Source organism: Carcharodon carcharias, chromosome 14 (genome assembly GCF_017639515.1).
Source record: "Carcharodon carcharias isolate sCarCar2 chromosome 14, sCarCar2.pri, whole genome shotgun sequence".
Lineage (NCBI taxonomy): Eukaryota > Metazoa > Chordata > Chondrichthyes > Lamniformes > Lamnidae > Carcharodon > Carcharodon carcharias.
In genome coordinates, this window is record NC_054480.1 from 18470446 (window position 1) to 18495570 (window position 25125).

The 25125-nt window shown below is 44.4% G+C and overlaps 1 protein-coding gene across 2 annotated transcripts in view; it reads right to left on the reverse strand.

The window, feature by feature from the left end:
* Positions 1 to 25125, reverse strand: part of plcg1 (phospholipase C, gamma 1) — a 155875-nt gene that overhangs the window by 69602 nt on the left and 61148 nt on the right. Inside the window, exons 5-10 of one of the 2 annotated variants that reach the window (XM_041204279.1) lie at positions 17277 to 17324; positions 9785 to 9869; positions 8213 to 8296; positions 6446 to 6468; positions 4327 to 4399; positions 3664 to 3765 (exon numbers count right to left, since the gene is read on the reverse strand). In XM_041204279.1, the coding sequence (XP_041060213.1) occupies positions 3664 to 3765; positions 4327 to 4399; positions 6446 to 6468; positions 8213 to 8296; positions 9785 to 9869; positions 17277 to 17324 (415 nt within the window). Of the gene's footprint in view, positions 1 to 3663; positions 3766 to 4326; positions 4400 to 6445; positions 6469 to 8212; positions 8297 to 9746; positions 9870 to 17276; positions 17325 to 25125 lie in introns of those variants that run through there. The other variant, XM_041204280.1, reaches the window with a different exon arrangement.

Consider the following 25125-nt stretch of genomic DNA (forward strand, 5'->3'; position numbering starts at 1 on the left):
GGTTCAAGAAGGCAGCTCAGCACCACCTTAAGAGCAACGGGGGATGGGCATGAAATGTTGGCCAGTGAATGAAATTTTAAAAAACCCTATTTTTGGGCTATGTGATTTTCGGGAGTGCCTTTAAAGAGGAGTCATGAAACCTAGTCTGCATGAAAGTTAAGTTAAAAGGATCCCCCTCATGCCCCCTATGTCAGGTTATGCCCCCCTCCCGCTCTATGCCCTCTCATACTCCCTAACCCAAGCTCTGCCCTTCCGCTCGTACCCTCAGGCCTCTCGTGCCCCTTATGCCAGGCTCTGCCCTCCCACCCAATCCCTATATCCCCTCATACGAACGAAAGAACTAGGAGCAGGAGTCAGCCACTCGGCCCCTCAAGCCTGCTCCACCATTCAATAAGATCGTGGCTGATTTGATCGTAACCTCCCTCCGACCCCCGATAACCTTTCACCCCCTTGTTAATCAAGAATCTATCTAGCTCTGCCTTAAAAATATTCTAAGACTGCTTCCACTGCCATTTGAGGAAGGGAGTTCCAATGACTCTCAGGCCTCAGAGAAAAAAAATTCTCCTCATCTCTGTCTTAAGTGAGCCACCCCTTATTTTTAAACCATGACCCCTAGTTCTAGATTCTTCCACAAGAGGAACCATCCTCTCCACATTGGATGGTGCTTATCAATCTTTTTACCCTTCATAGCTGTTCTTTATACTCTGCCCAATCATCTGGCCTGCCACTCATCTTTTGCACAATTACATGCTTTTTCTTTAAGTTTGATACTGTCTTTAACTTTTTCAGTTAACCACAGATGGTGGGTTCTCCCCTTGGAAGTTTTCTTTCTCGGTGCAAACACATCTGTAGTAAAGGTCTGTGCCTTGAGGAGCTTCAGCTCAGAGTCATTGCCCCCTTTGCCAGGCTCTGGAACTTCCATGCCCATTGACCCACTGTACACTTTCTAGAACCAGTGAACACCATAGTGAAAAGTGGGATGTATAAAAAAATCTTTGAAAATATGTAATCCATTGATCACTTTCTCCTATGGAACAAGGTCTGAATGGCAAGCTAATAAAAGTGCAATGATCCATGCCCTCTGAAGTTTCAAAACCCACAAACCACAAATGTTTCAAACCACTTGATTTATGTCAACAAACATTGTGAAATTGATAGCAGAGATCAGAGAGGATGAGCTGTCGATCAAACAAAGTTTCCTATGGGTGTTGGCGTTCTGCTATTCTAATAGATGTCTGGACTCTCAACCAAGTGTACATAATGAGGTCAGACCAGGTAAAGACAGCAGAATTCCTTCTCTGAAGGATATTAGTAAACCCCTGCTGGGTTTCTACAACAATTGTGGTCACTATTACTGATACTAGCTTTTATTCCAGATTTATCTAATTGAATTTGAATTTCCTAGTTGCCAAGGTGGGATTTGAACTTGTGTCTCCAGATCATTGGTTCAGGCACCTGGATTAATAGCCCAGAAACATAAACATAACCACTATGTTAATGTACAACAATTGAACTTTGCACTTTGTGAAATATTATTGCAATCCAAGGCAGAGGGTGGTGGTGATCTGGAACTCTCTCCCCTGGGTGTTGCGGATACTGGATCAACTGGAAATTGCAAAATTGGAATGGGGTAAAGGTATCGGGGTTATGGAGCCCAGGTGGGTGAATGGAGTTCAGGTACAGATCAGCCACAATCTATTTAAATGAGGGGAACAGGATTAAGGGGCCGAATGGTCCATTTCTATTCCTATATTCCAAAGTCACATTTTAGAAGTAGTTCTTTGGCAGTGAGGGTGGGAGTGGGGGTGAAGGAAACGTTAGAACTTTACATGGGACTCTTTGTCCACTTCCAGGATATAAATTCGTCTCACGGAGTGTTTAGCTTTGCACTTGTCTCCCAAGCACAGGGGTATGGAGCTCTGCTGTCACTCAGTACAAAGTGCAGCCAGTAGTATCACTCAGGTGTGGTGACTGAGCAATGTGCTTTAGGTTAGTGGTTTGCAAACTGAGGCCCCATGGAGACTCTCCAGGGGGTTTATCGAGCATGACCAGCTTTACAAGTAGGTGACATGCGCAACCAGAAGCTGGCTTGGTGCAAGCTGGGAGGCAGGAGCAGAATGCTGTCGCCACATGTGGAGTACAGGGTGTCTCACCCAGGAGGGGAATTGTGCATGAAGTGGCACAAAGATCGCTATATCTGTAAGCAAATGCCTGTTTTCTTAAAAGCATTATTTCAACACTCTTTACATGTTGCACTTTCGCTGTGATTACGAAGTCAATTGAAAAATTGACTTCAGCCAAAGGAGGTTTTTTTTATTCATTTATGGGATGTGGGCATCGCTGGTTAGGCCAGCATTTGTTGCCCATCCTTAATTGACCTTGAGAAGGTGGTGGTGAGCTGCCTTCTTGAACCACTGCAGTCCATGTGGTGTAGGCACATCTACAGTACTGTTAGGAGGGGAGTTCCAGGATTTTGGCCCAGTGACAGTGAAGGAACGGCGATATATTTCCAAGTCAGGATGGTGAGTGACTTGGAGGGGAACTTCTAGGTGGTGGCATTTCCATCTATCTGCTGTCCTTGTCCTTCTAGATGGTAGCGGTCGTGGGTTTGGATGATGTTGTTCCTTAGACAGTTTAAGAATCACTGTTCTTGAGATAGCAGGGACAGAGAACTCAGCTGAGGCTGGTTTAACTGGGCTCCTGTTTTCTTCAGGAAATTACATGGTTTCTACTCCGCTATGATTGAAAATATAAACCCACTGCTTCCATAAAATGGCACTACCTCTTGTCAATGTACAGACCAGTGCTTATCAATTTTTTGTAAAGCCTCTTCTTGTAAAGGTAGCAACTCTTTCTGGGGCACCTAACCCACTGGCAGTAAGGCCAGGTATAGCTCCTCAAATACCATCAATGCTAAGTTTGGCCAGCTCAGCAGAGACTGGGAATCAATGTGAAGCCACTCTTGATCTGCATGGCATTTTGACCTGTCAGAAGGACACATTATCAAACTTTGCTTGTTTTTAGTAAATCCTCCATTGATGACACAAACTGCTCAGGCTTTCCCTCCACAAACTCTCAACTATCAGTCTGCCACTCCCTCATCATTACTTTTAGTGTGGTGGTTCATTTGGTAGTGCTCTTGCCTTTGAGTGTGAAGGCTATAGGTTCAAACCCCACTCCAGGACTTGAGCACAATCATCAAAACAGATGACACTCTAGTGATGCACTGCCAGAGAAGATGTCCTTTGGTTGCCATGGTAAACCGAGGTCCCGTCTACCTCAGGTGTACGAGAAGATCCCATATGGCACTCTTTCAAAGAAAAGCAGGAGAGTTATCCCCGATGTTCCAGCCAAAATTAATCCCTCACTGAACATCATAAAATCGGGTTATCTGGTCATTATCACATTGTTATTGGGAGTTGCTGAGCACTAAGCTGTCCTGCTGCGTTTCCCACATTACACACTTCAAATTGTACTTTGTTAGCTGCAAAATGCTTTGGGATGTTCTAAGTCATGAAAGGTGCTGTATAAACGCAAGTCTTTCACTTTTTTATTTTCTTCCTACTTACAGCAGCCCTGAGTCTCATTGCTATGTAGTGCTGCAGCTGAGTAACTGAAGCCCACAAATAATAGGATGCGCTTCACAGTTGGAGGCAATCTTACCTCATCAAGGTAGAAAAATGGATCCTCGATCTCCCGGAGTGGGTCTCGGAGGTAATTGAACATAAACTCTCGGACTTGATGGATATCAGTCGCCCACAATTCCTAGATAGAAAAGAGAGTTCTGTACCACCAAAGGACAACTCCTAGACATCAATTACATAATGTCAGCACTGTTCATGAATGATGTACCTTCTTGTAAAACGCATATTCAATCAAAAAACCCACTGTGATCATTAAGGCAAAATCAAAGGCTTTGTAAACCATTCTGAAATATGACAGTGGGTAGCGAGCGCTGTGACTGATTTTCCTACAAACTTATGGGAGACACTTCACTCCTATATACTAGTTCACTCGGTTGGCATTACTAATTCTGTGCACAGAGTTCAAACAGCGGAAACGCTGTTCCGATATGTTAGCGTCAAATACTTACCAATCAGCTGCCCTCCCCGCTCCCCCCCCCGCCCCCACCACCTTGGTCACTTAATCATTTCCTTGTTGTAAAATGCACACTGCCAGTTACCCCTCCTGCTCAGGAGAACAACTTGCTTAAAGGAGACAAAGTGGTTTAATGCTACCTGGAACTACCCTCTGGTTGAATCGTTACTCTGGTGATGACAGGCACTGACTAGATAATGCATGGCTGGTTTATTTGAGAGAACTTACTTTCTGATGCTCCAGAAGAAATTGCTGAAAATCTTGCAGTGAGACTTGGCTGAGTTCAGGCCTCTCACAGCTCCTGTGGGATAAAAAGGTCACAAGTCATGGCCCAGGATAGGTCACCTGATCTAAGCGAGGAGCAGCTGACAAATCACTCTGATCACTCCCTCTGAGAGGGAGGGTTTATAGGAACATTCCTGTTTATCTCATTTAATTAAGAAAGATTGCAAAGCATAAGAATGGGTCAGAGCAGTGCTACTTTGCAATTATTTACAGACGTTCGAACAGAACAACATGGTGTTGAAGTGAGCAGTTTGGCACTGAGGGAGATGCACTGGGCAAACTGATGCATGAAGGTGATGCAGCTTGGCATTAATTCCTTTGTTACCTGTAGTCTTGACTATTCTAACACACTCCCGGCTGGTAAACATGACACCTTCTGTAAACGTGAGGTCATCTAAGACTCTGCTGCCCATGTCTTAATTTGTACCTCACCCCATTCTCCTATCACTCCTGTGCACGCCGAGTACATTGGCTCCTGGTCAAGCAACACCTTGATTTTGAAATTCTCATCCTCGTTTCCAAACCCTTGCATCGCCTCTCCGCTCCCTATCTCTGTAATTTCCTCCAGCCTCTCAGAAATCTGCACTGATCTAATTTTAGCCTCTTCAGCATTCCCAATTATAACTGTTCCACCACTGGTAGTCATGTCTTCAATTGCCTAGGCCCCAGGCTCTGGAATTCTCTCCCTACACCTTTCTGCCTCATTTCCCTCCTTAAAAACCTGCCTCTTTGACCAAGCTTTGGTCACCTGACCTAATATCTCTTTACGTGGCTTGGTGTCGTATTTTGTTTTTAATGCTCCTGCGAAGCGTCTTGTGACGCAATATTATGTTAAAGGCACTGTATAAATCTAAGTTGTTGTCGTTGAGGCGGTGCAGTTTGGAAGGAAGAGGCAATACAAATTAAATGGAACAATTTTAAAGGGGGCCAGTGCAGGAACGGAGGGACCTGGGAATTCACACATTAAGATGGCACGCTGAAAGTAAATACAGAGGTGGGACAAACTGACAATCCATTTACAACAGGGAAAAGTCGTCAAGACTGTCAAGAGCAGCACCAAGATACGATTGCCAAATTTGAGACCCCAATGTCCGAGAAATAGCTCTTTGCTCTGGCACAAGCTCAGGGGGATCTTACTGTCTTTGGAAACAATAGCAAAGATTTTCAAGCTTTTCCATGTAGGAGATACTTTTCTGTATCAGTAAGAATTTCCCAGCTTTTCTCCAAGGCCAATATTTCACCACATATCATGAAATATTAACACACCATTGGGTAACTCCTGGAGACTCCATGTCTGAACTTCTGAAGGTGGCACCATCAATCCATAGAGCAACAAGGGTGACCATTGTACAAAACATTAGTTTACACAATCCCCACTGTGTCGTATCAGGATAATAGCACTAGCCATTTGCCATTTCCGCTGAAGCCAATTACAAGGACATTGTTTATAATCACGTAAAGAACCCTGGCTATTTCAGAGCCACCATTAAGCTTCTTGCCTCTCATTAGGGTGCAATTAAGTACGGTTAGCTATTCACCCGAGGAGCTGAGTGCCTCAGCACTGCAGGGCCCCTGTTTGTACCTGGCTTTATTTGCTGTTCTGTCAAAGGCCTGTGAGAACAGCACAGCGCCAATCATCAGCAGTGGTCGTCTTGATTCATGAAGTGAGATCTCCTATAGGAACTGTAGGAGGTTAGACAGCGCTCGATGGTCAGCCTGTTTCAGTCTAACAGTTAGCAGTTTGGTCTTATGGTCTTATTGCTGTAAGCTACTTCCTTCCTTTAGAGTTACACCCTTTAAGTTTGAGGGCCAGCAAAACAAGGCACCTAGATCAGATGCAGGTACAGTAAGGAAATACCTCTTAAAATTTTAGACAGACTAAGGGTTTTTATTTTACTGCCTATAGAGTGCAAATCACTGAGACCAACACCCTGGCTATAAGTGAAGGGGACTGTATACAGGATCAGCTGCTAATAAGTCAAGTATCTGATGACGCGGAAGACACTAAGTGTCTCCCACATCACATTCTCCAAACCCTTTTCAAGTGATTTTATCCACTTACCTCTGAAGAAAGCGAACCTCCATCTGGAGAGGGAGAAACAAAACAGAATGAGAAACAGATGCTTCTTATATAAATATAAAAAAAATCTCTTTCCCACATAATGTGAAACAGTACAGTCTGCATACTGCATCAAGGGCACTGATTATTAATGGCCCTCTTGTGAGGAATTCCTCTTTTGTTCCATCCCTGACCCATTAGTGGAAACCACAACAGGAGCTTAATCCCAGCACAGCAACGTAGCCAATTTAGCAGGAACTTTAGTACAATTTTTTCTCTCTCCCTGTCCTGGATTTACTTAGCATCCTTCATGATCTCAGGATGGGCTTTAAAGAAATTTCTTTGAAGTGTCGCCCTTGTTATGATGTAGAAAATGCGACAGCCAATTTAAGCACAGCAAGCTCCCATTGCCAGCAATGAGGTAAGTGACTGGATGGGTTGGGTTTTGTAAGCCCGCTGGAGGTGGGAAAGCCTGGAATTTCCTGGCGGTGGCCCGTGTGCCAGTTTGCTGGCTTCTTCCCACCTCTGGGCCATTCTTAAGGAGGCAGGTCAGGCAAGGTGAAAGCTACCCGTCCACAAGCAGCAGTAGCTTGTTAACATAATTGAAAGGCCTACTAAGGCCAGTGATCAGAGGGGGCCCCACTGCAGAGTTCTGGGCTCTGACAAACACCTGCAGACTGCCTTCTGGTGGCAGGCCCACGGTTTTGGGGGTGGGGGGGTTAACCAGCTCTCCAGGATCAATTTGAGGCCTTCTCCCCGCAGCCGCCATGCCTAGGTGGCCATAGCTGCAATAACAGGCTGCCCTATGAAGGGGTTCCTGCTGCACCAATGGTGGTTTCGGCACCTGTGGCCATTTTAAACCTTTGTAAAAAGTGCAGAGAAGATGCTTCCATCCTATTGGTCCCCCAGCTCCCTACGCCCCCCCCCCCCGTTGTTGTTGTTAATTATACGGCAAGTGCGCCCTCTGGCCATTCATTGTACATGACGTTGGTGCAGTGTGGGGTCAGGACCTGGAAATCGGGGGTCCTGACCGTACCCTATAAACAGTTTTAGCAATGTCGGTTGGCAGATAAGTCTTATTTGGGACAGCAGGGAGAACTCTCCCGCTCTCGTTTGGAATCTTTCTGTGCAATCTTTCAAGACCACTTAAAGGAAGAGTTGGAACCTTGGTTTCATGTGTCACCTGAAAAGCAGCACCTCAGACAGTGCAGCTCTCCCTCAGCTTAGACCACACCAATCTTGCACTGAAATCAGCTAACTCAATGCAGATCAATGATCAAATCTGGGGCCTTTCTCCTGAGTACCACACCAGCTGGTGCTTTCACCAATGAGTTACTGAAGGAAGAACATAATCTCAAGGTGGTTCCAGCTCTAAGTTCAAAGGTCACGGGTTCATGCCGCATCAAAGGGCATAAGCACATGCCATTGGCTGATAATTCAGTGCAGAAGTCAGATGACATTGCTACATCAATAGAAGTGCCATCTTTCAGAAGTTAAACCTGTTCAAATGGATGTAAAAGATCCTACGGCATTATTCAAAGAGTCGGGAAATTCTCCCCATCTCCTGCTTAACACTTAGCCTTCAATCACCACCAATGAAAGCAATTAACCAATCATTCAGCTTAATGGAGAAATTTGCTGTGCGTGAACTGACTGCTGTAGTGGGCTATGAAACAACACTGACTGTTCTTCAAAAGCACTTTGGAGGCGCACTACACACATGAAAGTTCTTTATATTTTAAAAATCCCATCATCACATTTGGCACTTACATGTTTCTGAGCGTCGTACATCAGGCTTCGGTAGAGCTGAGCAAACTGACAGTAAGTGACATCTCCACTCCGCAACTCCAAGTCCTGAGGGCATTAAAGGAAGCAACCAGCAGACTCAAATTAGGTAAGTAGCTATCTTATTCCCTGGCACGAAATACGATTTGATCTTACTGGTAACACCACTCATTCTGGAGAAGGGGAGAGGGGAAGCCTCTCTGTCTGGGACCTGTCTTCTTCCAATCACATTATAGAACTAAAGTAGTTGTTCCTAGAACTGAGTGGCCAGTATAATGTCACAACTAATACTGCATCCAAATGGGCAGCTGGTCCTATGTCACAAGTAACACACTGAGATACACTAGCTGCTACAACGTCACATGGAAGACAGTGGTTGATACAGGATCATACCCAAGGTGCAGGCCAATGCAGGATCTCCATGGAGACTCCAAATGGTGCAGGATCATATATTAGAGACTGGACTTCAGGGGCAGAATCAACCAGCACAGGGTCACATCAGGAACTCTGAGATATCCAGCATCAGGTCCAAGACACTGAGCCATACAACATCACATAGAGACACTGAGTGGTATAGCACAGTATAGGGATAGTGGGTGGTGCAGCATCATATGGACACACTGGGTGGTACAGTACAGGTTGGAGACACTGGATAGTACAACACAGTAGGGAGGCACTGAGGGTATAGGATGGTATAGCATTATAGAAATACAGTGACTGGTATGGCATGCCATGGGGATAGTGGGTGGCTTAGCATCATATGGACACACTGGAGGAGGCAGCATTGTACACAGGCACTGGATGGCATGGTATCATATGGACACACTGGCTGGTACAGCATCATATGGAGACAGTGTTGGCACAGCATCATACAGATACACTGGGTGATATGTTATGGAATGGAGACACTGGATAATACAGCATGGTATAGGGAAAGTGCGTAGTACTACATCATATAGACACACTGGGCGGTACAGTGTGAAATGGAGACACTGGATAGCACAACAACATATGGAGGAGATACTGGAGGGTATAGAAATTCTATTGACATATTGGATGGCAGAGCATTATATGGGGACACAATGGCAAACAGATTTTCTAGCAGCCCTTGCTGGCAATGTTCAGATTAGTAACATGGCTGATTTGTTCATTGACAAGAGGGTCAGTCAAACAAAAGGTGAGCAGAAGAGAGGCTGGATTAGACCCAGAGTCTGAACAGAATCTCAATCGAACTCAGTGGGAAGAGATGCAGCTCAGTCACAGAAGCTGAGCAGGTGGCAGTACTGGAGAAAAAAAATACCATAGGGTAAAAGGATGAAAATAATGAAAAACAAGAGGCAAACTTCCTGTTAAAGCTGCCTTGCCTGTTTTGGTAGGACTGGATTGGTCTGGAGTGACACAGAGTTTGGATGGACCACATTGGGGTCTGGTTGGTCTACACGCTTACTGTGCGCCAATCGGCAACATCATAGTATAGGAAAAAATTTGAAACAAGATAAATCGGTGAGGTAATATTTGCCTTGACAAATTAATTAAATTCAGAAAGAATTCAATTACTGTAATTTTTTCCCGCAGAAATTTCATGTTGGGCACTCGGTAGTTGACTTGTGACAGCATGCTCTTCAGATCCTTCACGGTGATCCTAGGAGAGGAAAAGATACCCCGTTACCCGAGTCCTTGAGGCATTTTGATTTGTAACGTGCAATATGGTTCGTTACTGTGGAGTTATCACTTCTCCAACCCCTGATGAAATGACCCGGGACAGGGAACCATGTGTACTGCGCTAAAAGTGATGTCTATGCAGCATATACAGCCTAACCCATTGAGAGCTAAATCTCAGCCATGTTGTCTGGATGAGTGAAGCACTTCCTTAGAGAGAGGGAAAAAAGAACAGTGAAAGCAAAGTTAGCCCAGTTCTCGGCTGGTGACCCTGGCTGATGTTCTGCAAACATGAGTGCCGTGGTCTCAGTTAGAGAACCGAGCAGAGTGGTTAGAAGCTTTTTTTTCGAATTTAGAATGGTGCCATCTTTTATTCTTCATTCCTGACATCAAGCTCCTTGGTAATTTTTGGCCTCATCCTTATTTTAAGCACATTCTGTATTAAATAATTATGTCCCATGCTGGCTCAGTGCCTAACAGGTGGTGGAGTCAGAGTCCTGCTCTCTTCAGGTTTTCCACATTTTTATTTAACTTAGTTACTCAGGGAAAACTTGACTCCCTCATCCACCATGGTCATGAATGCAAAAACTTACTAATATACACATAATGAAGATACATTTACACTCACACACTATACTTGGTGTATGCCAAAGTCCCATTCACACTTGGCTGAGGAGGCTACAGTGTTTCATTCTTCCTCATTTCCTGAAGCCTAGTTAATAGTAACTAAATGGTGAGAGATTGCAGAGCTCTGAGATGCAGAGGGATCTGGGGGTCTTATGCAAGAATCACAAAAGGTTAGTATGCAGGTACAGCAAGTAATTAGGAAAGTTAATAGAATGTTATCATTTATTGTGAGGGGAATTGAATACAAAAACAGGAGGGTTATGCTTCAGTCATACAGAACACTAGTGAGATCACATCTGGAGTACTGTGTACAGTATTGGTCACCTTATTTAAAGAAGAATGTAAATGCATCGGAAGCAGTTCAGAGAAGGTTTACCAGACTAATATCTGGAATGGGCAGGTAGTCTTATGAGGAAAGGTTGGACAGACTAAGCTTGTATCTGCTGGAGTTTAGAAGAGTAAGAGGCGACTTGATTGAAACATATAAGATCTTGAGGGGTCTTGACAGAGTGGATGTGGAGAGAATGTTTCCTCTTGTGGGAGAATCTAGAACTGGGGGTCATTGTTTAAAAATAAGGGGTCGTCCATTTAAGACAGAGGAGGAGAAATTTTTTTCTCTCAGAGGGTTGAGAATCTTTGGAACTCTGTTCCTGAAAAGGTGGTGGAAGCAGAGGCTTTGAATATTTTTAAGGCAGAGGTGGATAGATTCTTGATAAGCAAGGGGGTGATAGGTTATCGGGTGTAGGCAGTATGCAGATTTCAGGTTACTGTTAGATCAGCCGTGATCTTATTAAATGGCGGAGCAGGTTTGAGGGGCCGAATGGCCTACTCCTGCTCCTTGTTTGTATGTTCGTATAATTAATGGGATCAGGGTGGCTTCTCAACCAACTGGTTAATACTTCATGCAAGAGATTAGGGATATCAAGGGGCTACCAAAGTTGGGCAAATCCTTTTCTCTAACAGTATTTGCATGTGCACGCTCACTTCTCCAGCTGGGCAGTGATCAGGACCAATAGCCAAGACCCATTTCATTCCCCATCCCTATCTAAGTGACCTGGGAGCCTATTACAATACCACTTTCAGTCAAATGGAGGTTGCGTGGTGTAGTGGGTAGCGTTCCTACCGCTAAGCCAGAAGCTCTGGGTTCAAAGCTTATCCCAGGACATGATGGCCAAGGAAGGTGCGTTCATCATGCGGCCAAGCAGGTTGAGTATCAATCTGCAAATCCTTCCAAAACATACCAGTAGCAGGTGGTAAGAGTGGGAGAGATTCCTGGTGAGCCATGTGATGGAAAGGACGTTGGAGCCTCTGTTTTGTTATACTGGCTGTGTGGCTTGAGTAACTGTAGTCTGACTAAGGTAGTTACTTCCAACTATTTATTTATACTATATACAGTGCATACATGATGAGCTACTCAGCAGGCACATCTCTCCTGAGTACAGACTGTACAGACAGTTTCTCCAGCGCATGACTGCTGATGTCACTGTCAAATCATGATCTACATCACTAACCCATTACTATAACTATTCTATTAACCCATTATACTATACCTCCTCCCAAGTATACCTTCAACTTCTTTAATGATGTTAAACTATTTCTTAAACTACTAAACATTGCACTTCTGTAACTTCCTTTAACTGTTACAGATTCTATCCAGCTCCTACTCCTACTTTTCCCTCACCCCAACTCACTGCTATAAGGAACTCAATCTCCTGCAGTGTTCTCAGCTCTCCGGGAAGATGGCTTGGAAACATGTGGGCGCTCCTCTGTTCCCTGGAGAACATGGACTTGCTCAGGACTCTTCCGCTACCTTGTCACACTCTGGGAAAAGACGTGAGAAAACAAAGGGTCTTGAACTCCAACAAAGATTTTCACAGCCATATCATTCACATTGCACTGAGGATGAAAAAGTTATAGAAGATCTGAGAGTTGAACGAATTTGGACGATGAGAAGAATGACAACATTCCTGTAGGCATTGCAGGAAATGAAGAGGAGATCATTTCCCATTTTGGAAATTACATTCATTGTCTGTAGGCAGTGGTAACATTACCATACTTTCCTCTGTGCGAGGTTGTTCCAGTGTGGTCAATGGAAAGACTGTGTGAGGGTGAGAAGATAAGACAACATCATTTTCACAAATGGGATGAATCTCCAAGATGATATAAAGACAAAATTCCTGTACAGGATTCTGAAGCTATAGAATCTCCGAAGAGTTGGCCTCAGCTTCTGCGCTGAAGGACAGCTTTAATGGGGAGATTTTCTGATGAGATTAAAGTGTGGGCATCAAGTTACTTTCACCCAGGCTAATAGGCTGTACCCACATTCTGCCAGTGTGTTCTTCCATGGAATCAAGCATTTTGTTCTCCCTGGACGACCTCTTCATGGTTAACCAGTGATGTACAAGGCATTGCATTGGTGGGTTCAGTGGGACAAAGATCTGAATGCTGCTCTGCCACAGCTAACCCAGCTGACTCCTCCAAAAAGACAACAGTGACTTCAGATGCTTTGGCTGTAGATTCCAATAGCGTACCAACCTACAGGACCTCATCTTCCAATAGATCACTCGGTGCTACAATAGCTTCTTTCTCATTACCTTCTTCAGGAATAAGCCCAACTCAGGTCCGAAAGGTCTTCTTGCAGATGGCCAACATCTGCCACAGTGCCTTCTGTATCTGCATCCTCTGGCCTAGCTTCAGAAAGAACCCCGAGATCCACAATCTCCATCTCCGCCTGGGATCTAGTGGATGGTGTCTCTGTGATGGAGAGTGAACCACTGCTCAATGGATAAACCCCTGTATGGTGAAAATCCGCTGGTTCGACTCTTGACTTTGGAAATTCCTCCATGAAAGGCATCCAGTTGGCAGGTTGCCATCCACTTTTTCCAGAATACCCAGTAGTATACTGGATCTCCGCCCATTAAGGATAGCCACTGATTGTAGACAACATAGAGGGAGTCAGCAATCTGTCACCCCTTGTGGTGAAGAGTGGTAATTAGGTGACATTTTATTGGAAGGCGTGTGCCACCTGGACCTTGCAATTTAATATCTGATGGATAAAGGGGTATTGATTGGAGCCAGTCCTGATGATCAGCTAATATTGTAACAGCAGCTCCAGTGTCACTTTTAATGTCAGTGGCAAAGCCTTTTACTTTCACTTAACTGACCAATAGTCTTGATCAAGACTATGTAGTTCCCATAGGGACTCTCTAATTTTTTCTCTTTTGTTATTTCCAATTTATTGGATTGTTTGCATTTCATAAATACTCAGTTGCCTTCTTCCTCTATTAAAATTGTTGGACTTACAGAAGCGCTTGAAATGTCCAGTAGCAAAAACAGAAAGGGTATTATTTAAATGGTGATAGATTGGGAAATGTTGATGTGCAAAGGGATCTGGGTGCCCTTGTACACCAATCACTGAAAGCAAGCATGTAGGTGCAGCAAGCATTTAAGGAGGAAAATGGTATGTTGGCCTTCATTGCGAGAGGACTTGAGCACAGGAGCAAGGATGTCTTACTGCCACTGTACAGGGCCTTGATGAGACCACATCTGGAATATTGTGTGCAGTTTCGGTCTCATTACCTAAGAAAGGATATACCTGCCATAGAGGGAGTGCCGCAAAGGTTCACCAGGCTGATTCCTGGGATGGCAGGATTCTCGTATGAGAGATTGGGTTGACCAGGCCTGTATTCACTGGAGTTCAGAAGAAAGAGAGGAGATCTCATTAAAACATATAAAATTATGACAGGGCTGGACAGACTGGATGCAGGGAAGATGCTTCCTCTGGCTGGGGGTGGGGTGGGGGGGCGTGGGGTAGTCTAGAACAAGGGGTCACAGTCTCAGGAAACGGGGTAGACCATTTAGGACTGAGATGAGGAGAAACTTCTTCACTCAGAGGGTGGTGAACTTGTGGAATTCAGAAGGTTGTGGAGGCGCCAGAAAGCTGTGGACTCCAAGGGCATCAAGGGGTAAGGGGGAGACCGTGGGAGTATGGTGTTGAGATAGAGGATCAGTCATGATCATATTGAATGGTGGAGCAGGCTTGAAGGGCCGAATGGCCTATTCCTGCTCCTATTTTCTATGTTTCCCACACTGGAAACATTCTGCGTCCCCTACTGGGCAATCTTGGTGCCTGTGTTGTTTCTTTGCGCTGCAGCGTAAGCACCTGAAGATGGCTGCTGTAGGGTCTTCTGCCCTTTTGCCCGCTTTGGCGGGCTTTTGAGTGGGCAGGGCTGCTCTTGGGCCTACCCAGCTAACAGAGTCATCTAGAGCCTCGGTGTTGCGATGGATTATAGCCCGATTTATCACTCTGAGGTCGGCCTGCCTCACGTACTGAACTGCTTGATCAAGGTTGAGGTCGTCTTTGGTCTGTAAAAAATCCAAGAGCTTTATATCACGGACTTTGACAACAATGCAGTCGCAAATAAGTTCATCTTTCAATGCACCATTTCCGCAAGAACTGGCTAGGTGATATAGGTCGGTATGAAATAATTCGACTGATTCCCCTGGTCTTTGGGATCTTTGATTAAAGCGTGCCCACTCAATCACGAGGTTTTGTTTTGGCTCAAAATACTTGTCAAAAGTTTTTAGGAGAGTCTTGAACTGTGTGGAGGTCTCTTCTACTCCCTGTCTCAAAAGAACATCATCAGCAACCGGTCCTAGAGCATAAAGTAAAGAACTAACCGAATGCTGCCGCACTTTAGCTTGAAGACCTGAAGCTGCTTAATACCTGAGGAAGTGTCTCTTCCATAACTCCTACTTTTGGCCTCTCTGCGGGCTCGAGACTTTCGAACAGGCAGGGTAGGGGCAGTGACTGCTTGCTCGCCAGGTACTGACATCGTTCCTGCTTTCCAGTTGCCTCCTTCTTAGGAATGTTTGCAGATTCTCGCTTCAATCAGGTTTTCTTCCAGTTTCGGGCAGTGTGTGTTCAGTCGATGGCACTAACTCTGTTAGATTGGTGTCACCACCACAGTCACCATGTTCTGTATACTGGTTGCGTGGCTTATCTTATCTGGAGTAACTGTGGCCTGACTCAGCTGGTTACTTCAAACTGGTTTATTTACACTATATATTTGATGAGCTGCTCAGTAGGGACATCTCTCGATTACAGACTATTCCATCTGCCTTACAGAATCGTTAGCACGTGACTGCTGATGTCCATATCACATCATGACCTGCATCACTAAATCATTACCATAATTATCCTATTAACCCATTATACTACAGCCTCCACCATCACCAGCCATAGATTTAAAAGATTTAAAAGATTATCACCAGCCATAGATCCAGACTACAACATGTAAAAGCGCATGTTGTAACAGCAACTTGGAACTTCCTAAGCGAACTGTACCACATCACCACCACAGTCAAGCTACCTAGGCACACTTAGACCCTGCTCCTTATTGATTTGTATCGCTCTGTGCCAAACTTTATTTCCCTGAACCATCATGCAGCTTGCAAAAAGTTTTTAAAAACAAGAAAATAGAACAAAGTGAAATTACCTCCACCGAGTACATTGTACTCTATAATCCCTTAAATTATCCACATACAGTAAACACTGCATAATTTGTCTGATGAAAGGTCACAGGCCTGAAACGTTAATGCTTGCTTTACTTCCCATAGATGCTGCCTGGCCTCCTGAGTAATTCCAGCACTTTCTATTTACACTGCATAATTTATCACTGGCTGTTTCATTAATCTAGACTTGGATAGGTACAACTACAAACCCCCAACTGGTAGACAATCCCTCAAGAGCAACATCAACAGATAAATGTAATCTGGGAAATTGCCAGATCCTGATAAATGACTTATCCATTATTCAGCATCACTCTATCTCGGGATTAGTGGCAGGAAGTACATGTGCAATAGGAAGGCACAGATCTGTAAACTACACACACTTCACTGAAATGGGCTCATATAACTCATGGCACATTCCTAGCCCAGCCATTTCATAGGCTATGGGGCCACTAATTGCAGTAATCATCAGACATTGTATACTACAATATGATGGAGAGCAGCAAACTACAGAGGGAGATTCGCAATGACAAGAAAGTACCTGGAAGAAAAGACGGACAGACGGACAGACGGACAGACGGACGCACACACAGACACAAACTCACACACAAAGAGAAACACAAACAAACAGACACACATGTACAGACACATGAACACACACACACACACACACACACACACAAGTACAGACACATGAACACACACACACACACACATGCATAAACACACAAGCATACATGCATGAACACACAAGCATACATGCATGAACACACAAGCATACATGCATGAACACACACAAATACACAAAGAAACAGGCACACGGAGCACATGTCCGGATCGTCCGGTCCTGCTGAGAGTCAATGGACTTTCGGCTGGGCCGCCGCAACTCCCATGGTGGGTCCCGCCATGTTGGGGCTGGAAAATCCCAGCCACAATCACATAATGAAAACATGGATCTATTTCCTAAGCTACTGTTCAAATACCTTAACACCTCAAGTTGTTCAAGAAAATGCACAGCAATGACTGAGCTGATGGATGATTTTTCAGATTGGGAGTCTATAAACCCAGCAGCACCATTAAAACATTTATCTAGAAGCATTTGGCCTGTACTGTGAGATTCCAGGCTGAAGGAGGTGGAAGGGAGGTGTCAGAAAAGCAGAAAAAGCAACAGAAAGAATCCTCCAGCCTTGCCCCTGACATCCCAGCCCCATTGCGAAGGAATATCCCATTCCAAAACATCTGCTGCTATTACCGATCTTCTCGATTCCGGTCCACGTTGTAGAATTGCTTCCTCAGCCACCTACAACAAAAAAAGAGAGAGAGAGATAGAATTCAATCAGCCGCATTCTTCCTCATTTTTTTGGTTCAAGCTCCAAGCAACAAACCGTTTACCAAATTGGAATAGATCCCTCCAATGGGTTGCAAACTGCTGTGTACAGTGAATCAAGCACCCCAACAAAAGCCTGAGTTATGCTTTGCGACACAATGCAATGCTGAGGAAGTCTGTAGGTGCTGACTTTTTGCTTTAGGGTGGCCCAGGCTGCTCCTGTGTTTCGGTCACTCTGTTCAACAAATGGTATTTGTCAAATTCTGCAACTTGGAATTCACACCCATGGACTGGAGCGCTCCCAAAATTCTGTAAAGCTTTGACAAACATGGGGCGGAAAACATCTTACAAACCTCGCTTCTCAGCAGCTTAAGAGCCCTAGAAGTTGAGTAATCCTACCAAGCCCAAAAGCGCAGGCATATCTGACAATAATAGCAACACCGGAAAATAGATCAATAGGGTGACCCAGATAGAATCAAGGGACAGTACAGCACAAGAGGAGGCTATGTGGCCCATTGAGTGTGTGTTAGCTCTATCAAAGAGCAATCCAGTTAGTTCCAATTCTCTGCTCTTTCTGAATAGCCCTGCAACTTTTTTTACTTTCATATCCTTATCCAATTCTCTTTTGAAGGTTATTTTAAAATCTCTATCCTATTAGAAAACGCATTCAAAATCCTACCCACTCAATGCGTAAAAAGGTTCTTCCTCATGTCGCCTCTGCTCTTTGTTAACAATCACTTTAAATCTGGGCCTTCAGCCTTTATTTACTCTGATCTAAACCCTTCATGATTTCAAACATCTCTATGAAATCTTCTTTTCACTTTCTCTGACTGAAGGAGAACAACCCCAGTTTCTCCTATTCACATTGCTATAATCCCTCATCCTTGGAACAATTCTAATAAATTACTTCTGCACCCTCTCCAATGCCTTCACATCCTTCCTAAAGTGTGCTGCCCAGAACTAGACTCAATACTCCAGCTGGGGCCTGACTAGCGTTTCTTGTACAGATTTAGCATAAACTCCTGGCTTTTGCAATATATGGGCTGTTCATTTCTGGCCCTGTGGTGGCAGGTGGGCGGTGATGGGGGTGGTTGTGGGCAGGGGGCGTGGTTGGGGGTGGGGGGGGCTGGTTGACGGGGGAAATAGGGGTGCAAAACTGTGTTGAATTCCCGCCATGGGGGAACCTTCCTGGGGCGGCCTGGAAAGGAGATCGTCTGCCTGCTGCATGGAGACAGGCAATCAATTTACATACTTGAAGGCCCAGTTAGGGGCGGTTTTATGGCACCACTGGCATTTTGCCAGTAGCAGAGTGCCACCACCCCACCCAACCCCTCACTTTTGGAGGCTGCCTTCTGCATGGAGACGTCCCCCTCGTGACAGGTTGGGGGCCATTGTTGGGAAAGGCCACATCTGCGGCTCAATCGCGTCTGCTGGAGAGGCTTCCCCTCCGCTCTGAGTGGCCCACCACTTGGGTCCCTCTGAAAATTGCATTTGGACAATATTATTAATCTTCAGGAAGAGAACGGGGGGGATGTGATTGCAGGGCTTTGATTGGAGTCAACCAGAGTTGCTGTTGGTCCAAAGTAGGAGGTGCTACATTTCGGTAAGAACAATGAGGAGACACAATACAAGCAAAACGGTGCATTTTTAAAGGGGGGCAAAAATAAGAGAGATCTGGGGGTGCTTGCCACAAATCTTTGAAGGTGGTAAAGTAAGGTTAACAAAGCGGTTAAAAAAATCGTATAGGATCCTGGGCTTTATAAACCAAAACATAGGGAAGAATTTCCCTGTGGCTTCAGAACCTCAACATTGGGACCAAATAGAGTCCCGATTGCTAGAAGGGAGACTGGCCGAGTAATAAGGTCTCCAAGAGTGTGTCCACGTTGAGCACCTTGAGCAGCCCCCCCGCCCCACCCCCCGCTGCATTCACCAACCTGCCCAAGGTGGAGCTGTTGAGGCTCCAGAACTGCTGGCCCTCCGATTGCGCTGGCAGCATTGAAAGCCCGCCTGCCATCCTTAACAGTACAATGAGCATAGAGGCGGCCATTAGAGGGGGGCCACCTTACTACTAGGCCAGTCTCCCTTCTGGCAAAAACAGAAATACCTGGAAAAACTCAGCAGGTCTGGCAGCATCGGCGGAGAAGAACAAAGTTGACGTTTCGAGTCCTCATGACCCTTCAACAGAACTATAAATAGGAGAGGGGTGGACCTTAAACCAGCTTATATTTCACCCCTCTCCTATTTTTACTTAGTTCTGTTGAAGGGTCATGAGGACTCGAAACGTCAACTTTGTTCTTCTCCGCCGATGCTGCCAGACCTGCTGAGTTTTTCCAGGTATTTCTGTTTTTGTTTTGGATTTCCAGCATCCATAGTTTCTTGTTTTTATCTCCCTCTGGCAAGACCTCCATTTGGTCCCGACCTTGAGGTCCTGAAGCCACAGGAAAATTCTTCCCTATGTTTTGGTTTATAAAGCCCAGGGTCCTATACAATTTTTTTAACCGCTTTGTTAACCTTACTTTACCACCTTCAAAGATTTGTGGCAAGCACCCCCAGATCTCTCTATTTTTGCCCCCCTTTAAAAATGCACCGTTTTGCTTGAATTGTGTCTCCTAATTCTTCTAACCGAAATGTAGCACCTCCTACTTTTCTGTGTTGAACTTCATCTGCCACGTGTCCGTCCATTCCATCAGCCTGTCCGCATCTTCTTGTCGGCTATTACTATCTTTCTCATAAACTGATCATTATCCACAGTCCTTGTGGAAACATCACCAAGGCCAGCTCATTAATGTCTTAATTACCAATCATCTCTGGAAAATTAAAGCTTTGGACCAACAGCAACTCCAGTTGACTCCAATCAAAGGCTCTGCAGTCACATCGCCGTTCTCTTCTTGAAGGTTAATAATATCGTCCACCCACACCTTTGGGGAGTGGGGGCAAAGAGATGGCACGCGACAAACTAATAAGATAGCAGAGTCTTTGCTTGCAGTCGGTTGGCGTTTCCGTCAGTCCTAAGCTTTAATTTTCTGGAGACAATAGGTAAGTAGGGTATTAATGCGTAGGCGATGTTTCCTCAAGGACTGTGGGTAATGATCAGTTTGACAGTCTGTAGTGGTAATTAAGAAATGGCTTGCACTCCCTGTGATGGGGAGTCACTGGTCCCAGGTTCCAGGCAGAGGAGGTCTGGTGGGCCCTCCCTTTCTGGTTCTGCTCAGCAAGAGATAAAACACACAGAGATAAACAGTCAGATCCAGCCAGGGCTGCAAAGACAGTCTGGTGTTTTAATCAGAAAGATGCAAGGGCCAAGAAGGAAAATGCATCAGTGCAGTTCAGAATTAGTTTGTTTAAGTCAAGCCCAACAACGTATTTGCTTGGTAAAGTGCAGCATACTTATTTTGTAGTGTTACCCAGGGACCACTTATACTGTTGGAACGAAGAGACTGTAATCTCTTCTAGACTTTCACCTGTTATGAAGGAAAACAGCTTATGTTTCTTCTAACAGTGGCTCTACTCCAAAATTATGTAAAATTGGCAGCACTTTGGGACATGAAAGGCACTATATAAATGCAAGTCTTTCTTTTCCTCTTTTCACCTCTGTACTTGCCCATATCTCGGAAGGGGAACCACTACTAACCCAGCACTGCCAACACCTGCGCTTGACAAAGAGGACCCTTGACTCTCATTGGCTGTATCAGTAAGAGGCGCACGGTCAATGGGGGGAGACTTTGGCTTGAGTGAGACAGAGACTGAGTGACTATATTTAGGAATTTGGTTCAAAGTGGGAATTCAATGCACTGGGGGAAAGAGGGACATGAGGTAAGGTTTACTGCGAGAAGTGTGGCTTAGGATAGAGTGCTGGGGGTTGGGTAATTAAGGGAGCCAGAGAAGGAAGAGAAAGCTATGCTCTTTTGCTTTCTAACTTTCTCAGCCTTCAAGTTGTACTCCGCTACAAGTGAGGAAGCTGGTTATCTAGTGAGTATCTGGTAAGTGACTAATGTTTACTCTATTGCTAAGGTTCAGAATAGTCTAGCAACTGGTGGTAAGGTTAATAAAATACATAAAAGCAAAAGTAAAATATATAATTGAATAAAATAATTAAATAGTTAATTAGTACACACTAAGGATGTCAGGGCAGGTGAGGCTGCAGCATGTGGGAACTCCTGGGCAAACATGTCTGCAGTAAGTGTTTGAGCTTCAGCTTAGAGTTTATAAGCTGGGGGCTGAACTACAGAGACTGCGATGCATCAAGGAGGGGGAAAAGTTACCTGGATTCTTTGTACCAGGAGGCAGTCACACCTCTTAGGACAGGGTCTTCTGATTGGTCAGGGACAGGAGAGTGTGACTGCGAATGAGGCAGGTAAGGGGACTCAGAGGGCAGGAGCACAGGAGCCTCAGCCTTTACAAATTGTCCAACAGGTTTGAGGCTTTTGCAGCTTGTTTGGATAAGAGTGGGGGCTGCAGGGTGGATGAGCTAATTGGCCATGGCACCATGGTACAGGAAGCCATCCAAGTGGGGGGAAGCAAAAAGGAACATAGTGGTAGTAGGGGATTGACACCGGTCGCTGCAGCAAAGAGCGTGAGTCTAGACGGCTGTCTTGCTGACCATTGCCAGGGCGCGAGATATCTGCTCGGGGCTGGAGAGGAACTTGCAGTGGGAGGGGGGAGGATCCAGTCATCATGGTCCATGTAGGTACCAACAAGATAGGCAGGATGAAAGAGGAGGTTCTGCATAGTCAGTATGAGGACCTAGACACCCAATTAAGAAGCTGGACCTCAAAGGTCATAATGTCTGGATTATTACCTGAGCCATGTGCAAATTGGCATAGGACAAGTCAGATTAGGGAGATGAATGTGTGTCTCAAAGATTGGTGTGGGTTCCAGTTCATGGGGCACTGCCACCAGAACTGGGGAAAGTGCGCTCTGTACAGTTGGGAAGGTCTACACCTGAACCGTGTTGGGAAGAGTGTTCTTGCGAGCCGCATAACTAGGGAAGTAGAGAGGGTTTTAAAGTGAATGGTTGGGGCAAGGGATCAAATTTGGGAACGTGTGGTAAATCAAAGAGTAGAGACAAGACAAAAGAAGTAGGTATTATTACAGGAAATGAAAAATAGATCTTGACAGGAAAGGATAGAGAGTACAAGTCTAACAGTAAATCAACAGATGAAGCTAGAAGTTATAAAAAGAATAAAAGGACAAAGCTAAAAGCTCTGTACCTGAATGCATGTAACATTCAAAACAAAACAGATGATCTGAGAGCACACAGAAATAAATAATTATGATTTGATAGCCATTACAGAGACATGGCTGCAGGAGGACATGAACTGGGACCTGAATATTGAAGGGTACAGGATATTAGGAAGGACAGGAAGCATGGAAAAAGGTGGAAGGGTGGCTCTGTTAGTTAACGATGGTATTAGCACAATAGAGAGGGATGACCTAAGTTCAGGGAACCAGGATGTGGAAACGGCTTGGGTAGAGATCAGAAATGGTAAAGGGAAGAAGTCACTTGTGAGAGTGGTGTACAGGACCCTTAACAGTAACCACATGGTAGGATGGAATGCAAAGGAAGAAATAACTGGAGCTTGTCAGAAAGGCACAGCGATAATCAAGGGAGATGTTAATTTACATATAGACTGGAAAAGTCAGATGGGCAAAGATAGCATAGATGAGGATTACATTTGAATGTTTTCCGGATAGTTTCTTAGAACAGCATGTTCTGGAGCCAATCAGAGAGCAGGCTATACTAGACCTGGTAATGTGCAATGTGCAATGAGATGGGAATAACTAATGATCTCATAGCAAAGGCGCCCCTAGGTAGCAGTCAACATGGTATGGCTGAATTTGACATTCAGTTTGAGGGAGCGTCTGAGACTAAGTTTTTAAACTTAAATAAGTGCAATTATGAGGGTATGAAAGCTGAGCTAGCTAAAGTGAATTGGCAAATTAGGTTAAGGGATAGGTCAATAGATATGCAGTGGCTAATATTTAAGGGAATATTTCAGAATGCACAGAATAGATACATTCCAAAGAATAAGAAAAAGTCCTAGGGATGGACAGACCATCTGTGTAACTAGAAAGGTTAAAGACAGTATCAAACTTAAAGAAAAAGCATATAATTGTGCAAAGACAGGAGGCAGGTCGGAAGATTGGACAGAATATAGAGAACAGCAAAGAATGGCTAAAAGACTAATAAGGAGGGGAAGATTAGAGTATGAGAGAAAGCTAGCCAAAAATCTAAAAACAGTAAGAGTTTTTATAAATATTTAAAAGAGTTAACAAAGTGAGCGTTGGTCCTATACAAAGTGAATCTGGAGAATTGATAATGGAAAACAAGAAGATGGCAGATGAATTGAACAGGTATTTTGCATCAGTTTTCACTTTGGAGGATATAAGTAACATCACAGACGCAGCTATAAACCTGGAAATGGAAGTGGGGAAGGAAATCAGGAAAATTACAGCCACCAGAGAAGTGGAACTGAGTAAATTGCTGGAGCAGCCTGGGTCCTGATGGGCTTCACACTAGCGCCTTAAAAGAAGTGTCTAGTGAGATAGTTGATGCATTGGTTTTAATTTTCCAAAACTCCCTAGATTCAGGGAAGGTCCCATTAGATTGGAAGATAGCAAATGTAACTCCATTATTAAAAAAGGGAAGGAGACAGAAGTTATTATTAAAGAAGCTATATCAGGACACTTGGATAAGCTCAAGGTAATCGAGTAGAGTCAACATGGTTTTGTGGAGGGGAAATCATGGTTAACCAACTTATTGGAGTTCTTTGAGGAAGTCACATGTGCTGTGGATAAAGGGGAACTGGTGGATGTACTGCACTTAGATTTCCAGAAGGCATTTGATAAAGTGTCACATCAAAGATTATTGCAGAAAATAAAAGTTCATGGCAGAGGTGGTAACATATTGGCATAGATAGAAGATTGGCTGGCAAACAGGGAGCAGAGAATAGGCATAAATAGGTCTTTTTCAGGTTGGCAGGATGTAATGAATGGTGTGCCACAGGGATCAGTGCTAGGATCTCAACTGTTTATTTATATTTAGTTTATATATAATTTATATAAATGACTAGGATTAAGGAATGGTTGTCAAATTTGCTGATGACACGAAGATAGGTAGGAAAGTAAGTTGTGAAGAGGACATAAGGAGGCTACAATTAGATAGGTTAAGTGAGTGGGCAAAGATCTGGCAAATTAAGTATAATATGGGAAAATGTGAAATGGTCCATTTTGGCAGGAAAAATAAAAGAGAAGCATATTATCTAAATGGTGAGAGATTGCAGAGCTCTGAGTTGCAGAGAGATCTGGGTGTCCTGGTGCATGAATCACAAAAGGCTAGTATGCAAAAACAGCAAGTAATTAGGAAAGTTAATAGAATATTATCATTTATTGTGATGGGAATTGAATACAAAAGTAGGGAGGTCATGCTTCAATTGTACAGGGCACTAGTGAGACCACATTTGGAGTACTGTGTACAGTATTGGTCACCTTATTTAAGGAAGGACATAAATGCGTTGGAAGCAGTTCAGAGAAGGTTTACCAGACTAATACCTGGAATGTGTGGGTTGTCTTATGAGGAAAGGTTGGACAGACTAAGCTTGTATCAACTGGAGTTTAGAAGAATAAGAGGCGGCTTGATTGAAACATAAAAGATCCTGAGGGGTTTTGACAGGGTAGATGTGGAGAGAATGGAAGAATCTAGAACTAGGGTTATTGTTTAAAAATAAGGGGTCGCCCATTTAGAACAGAGATGAGGTGTATTTTTTTTTACTCA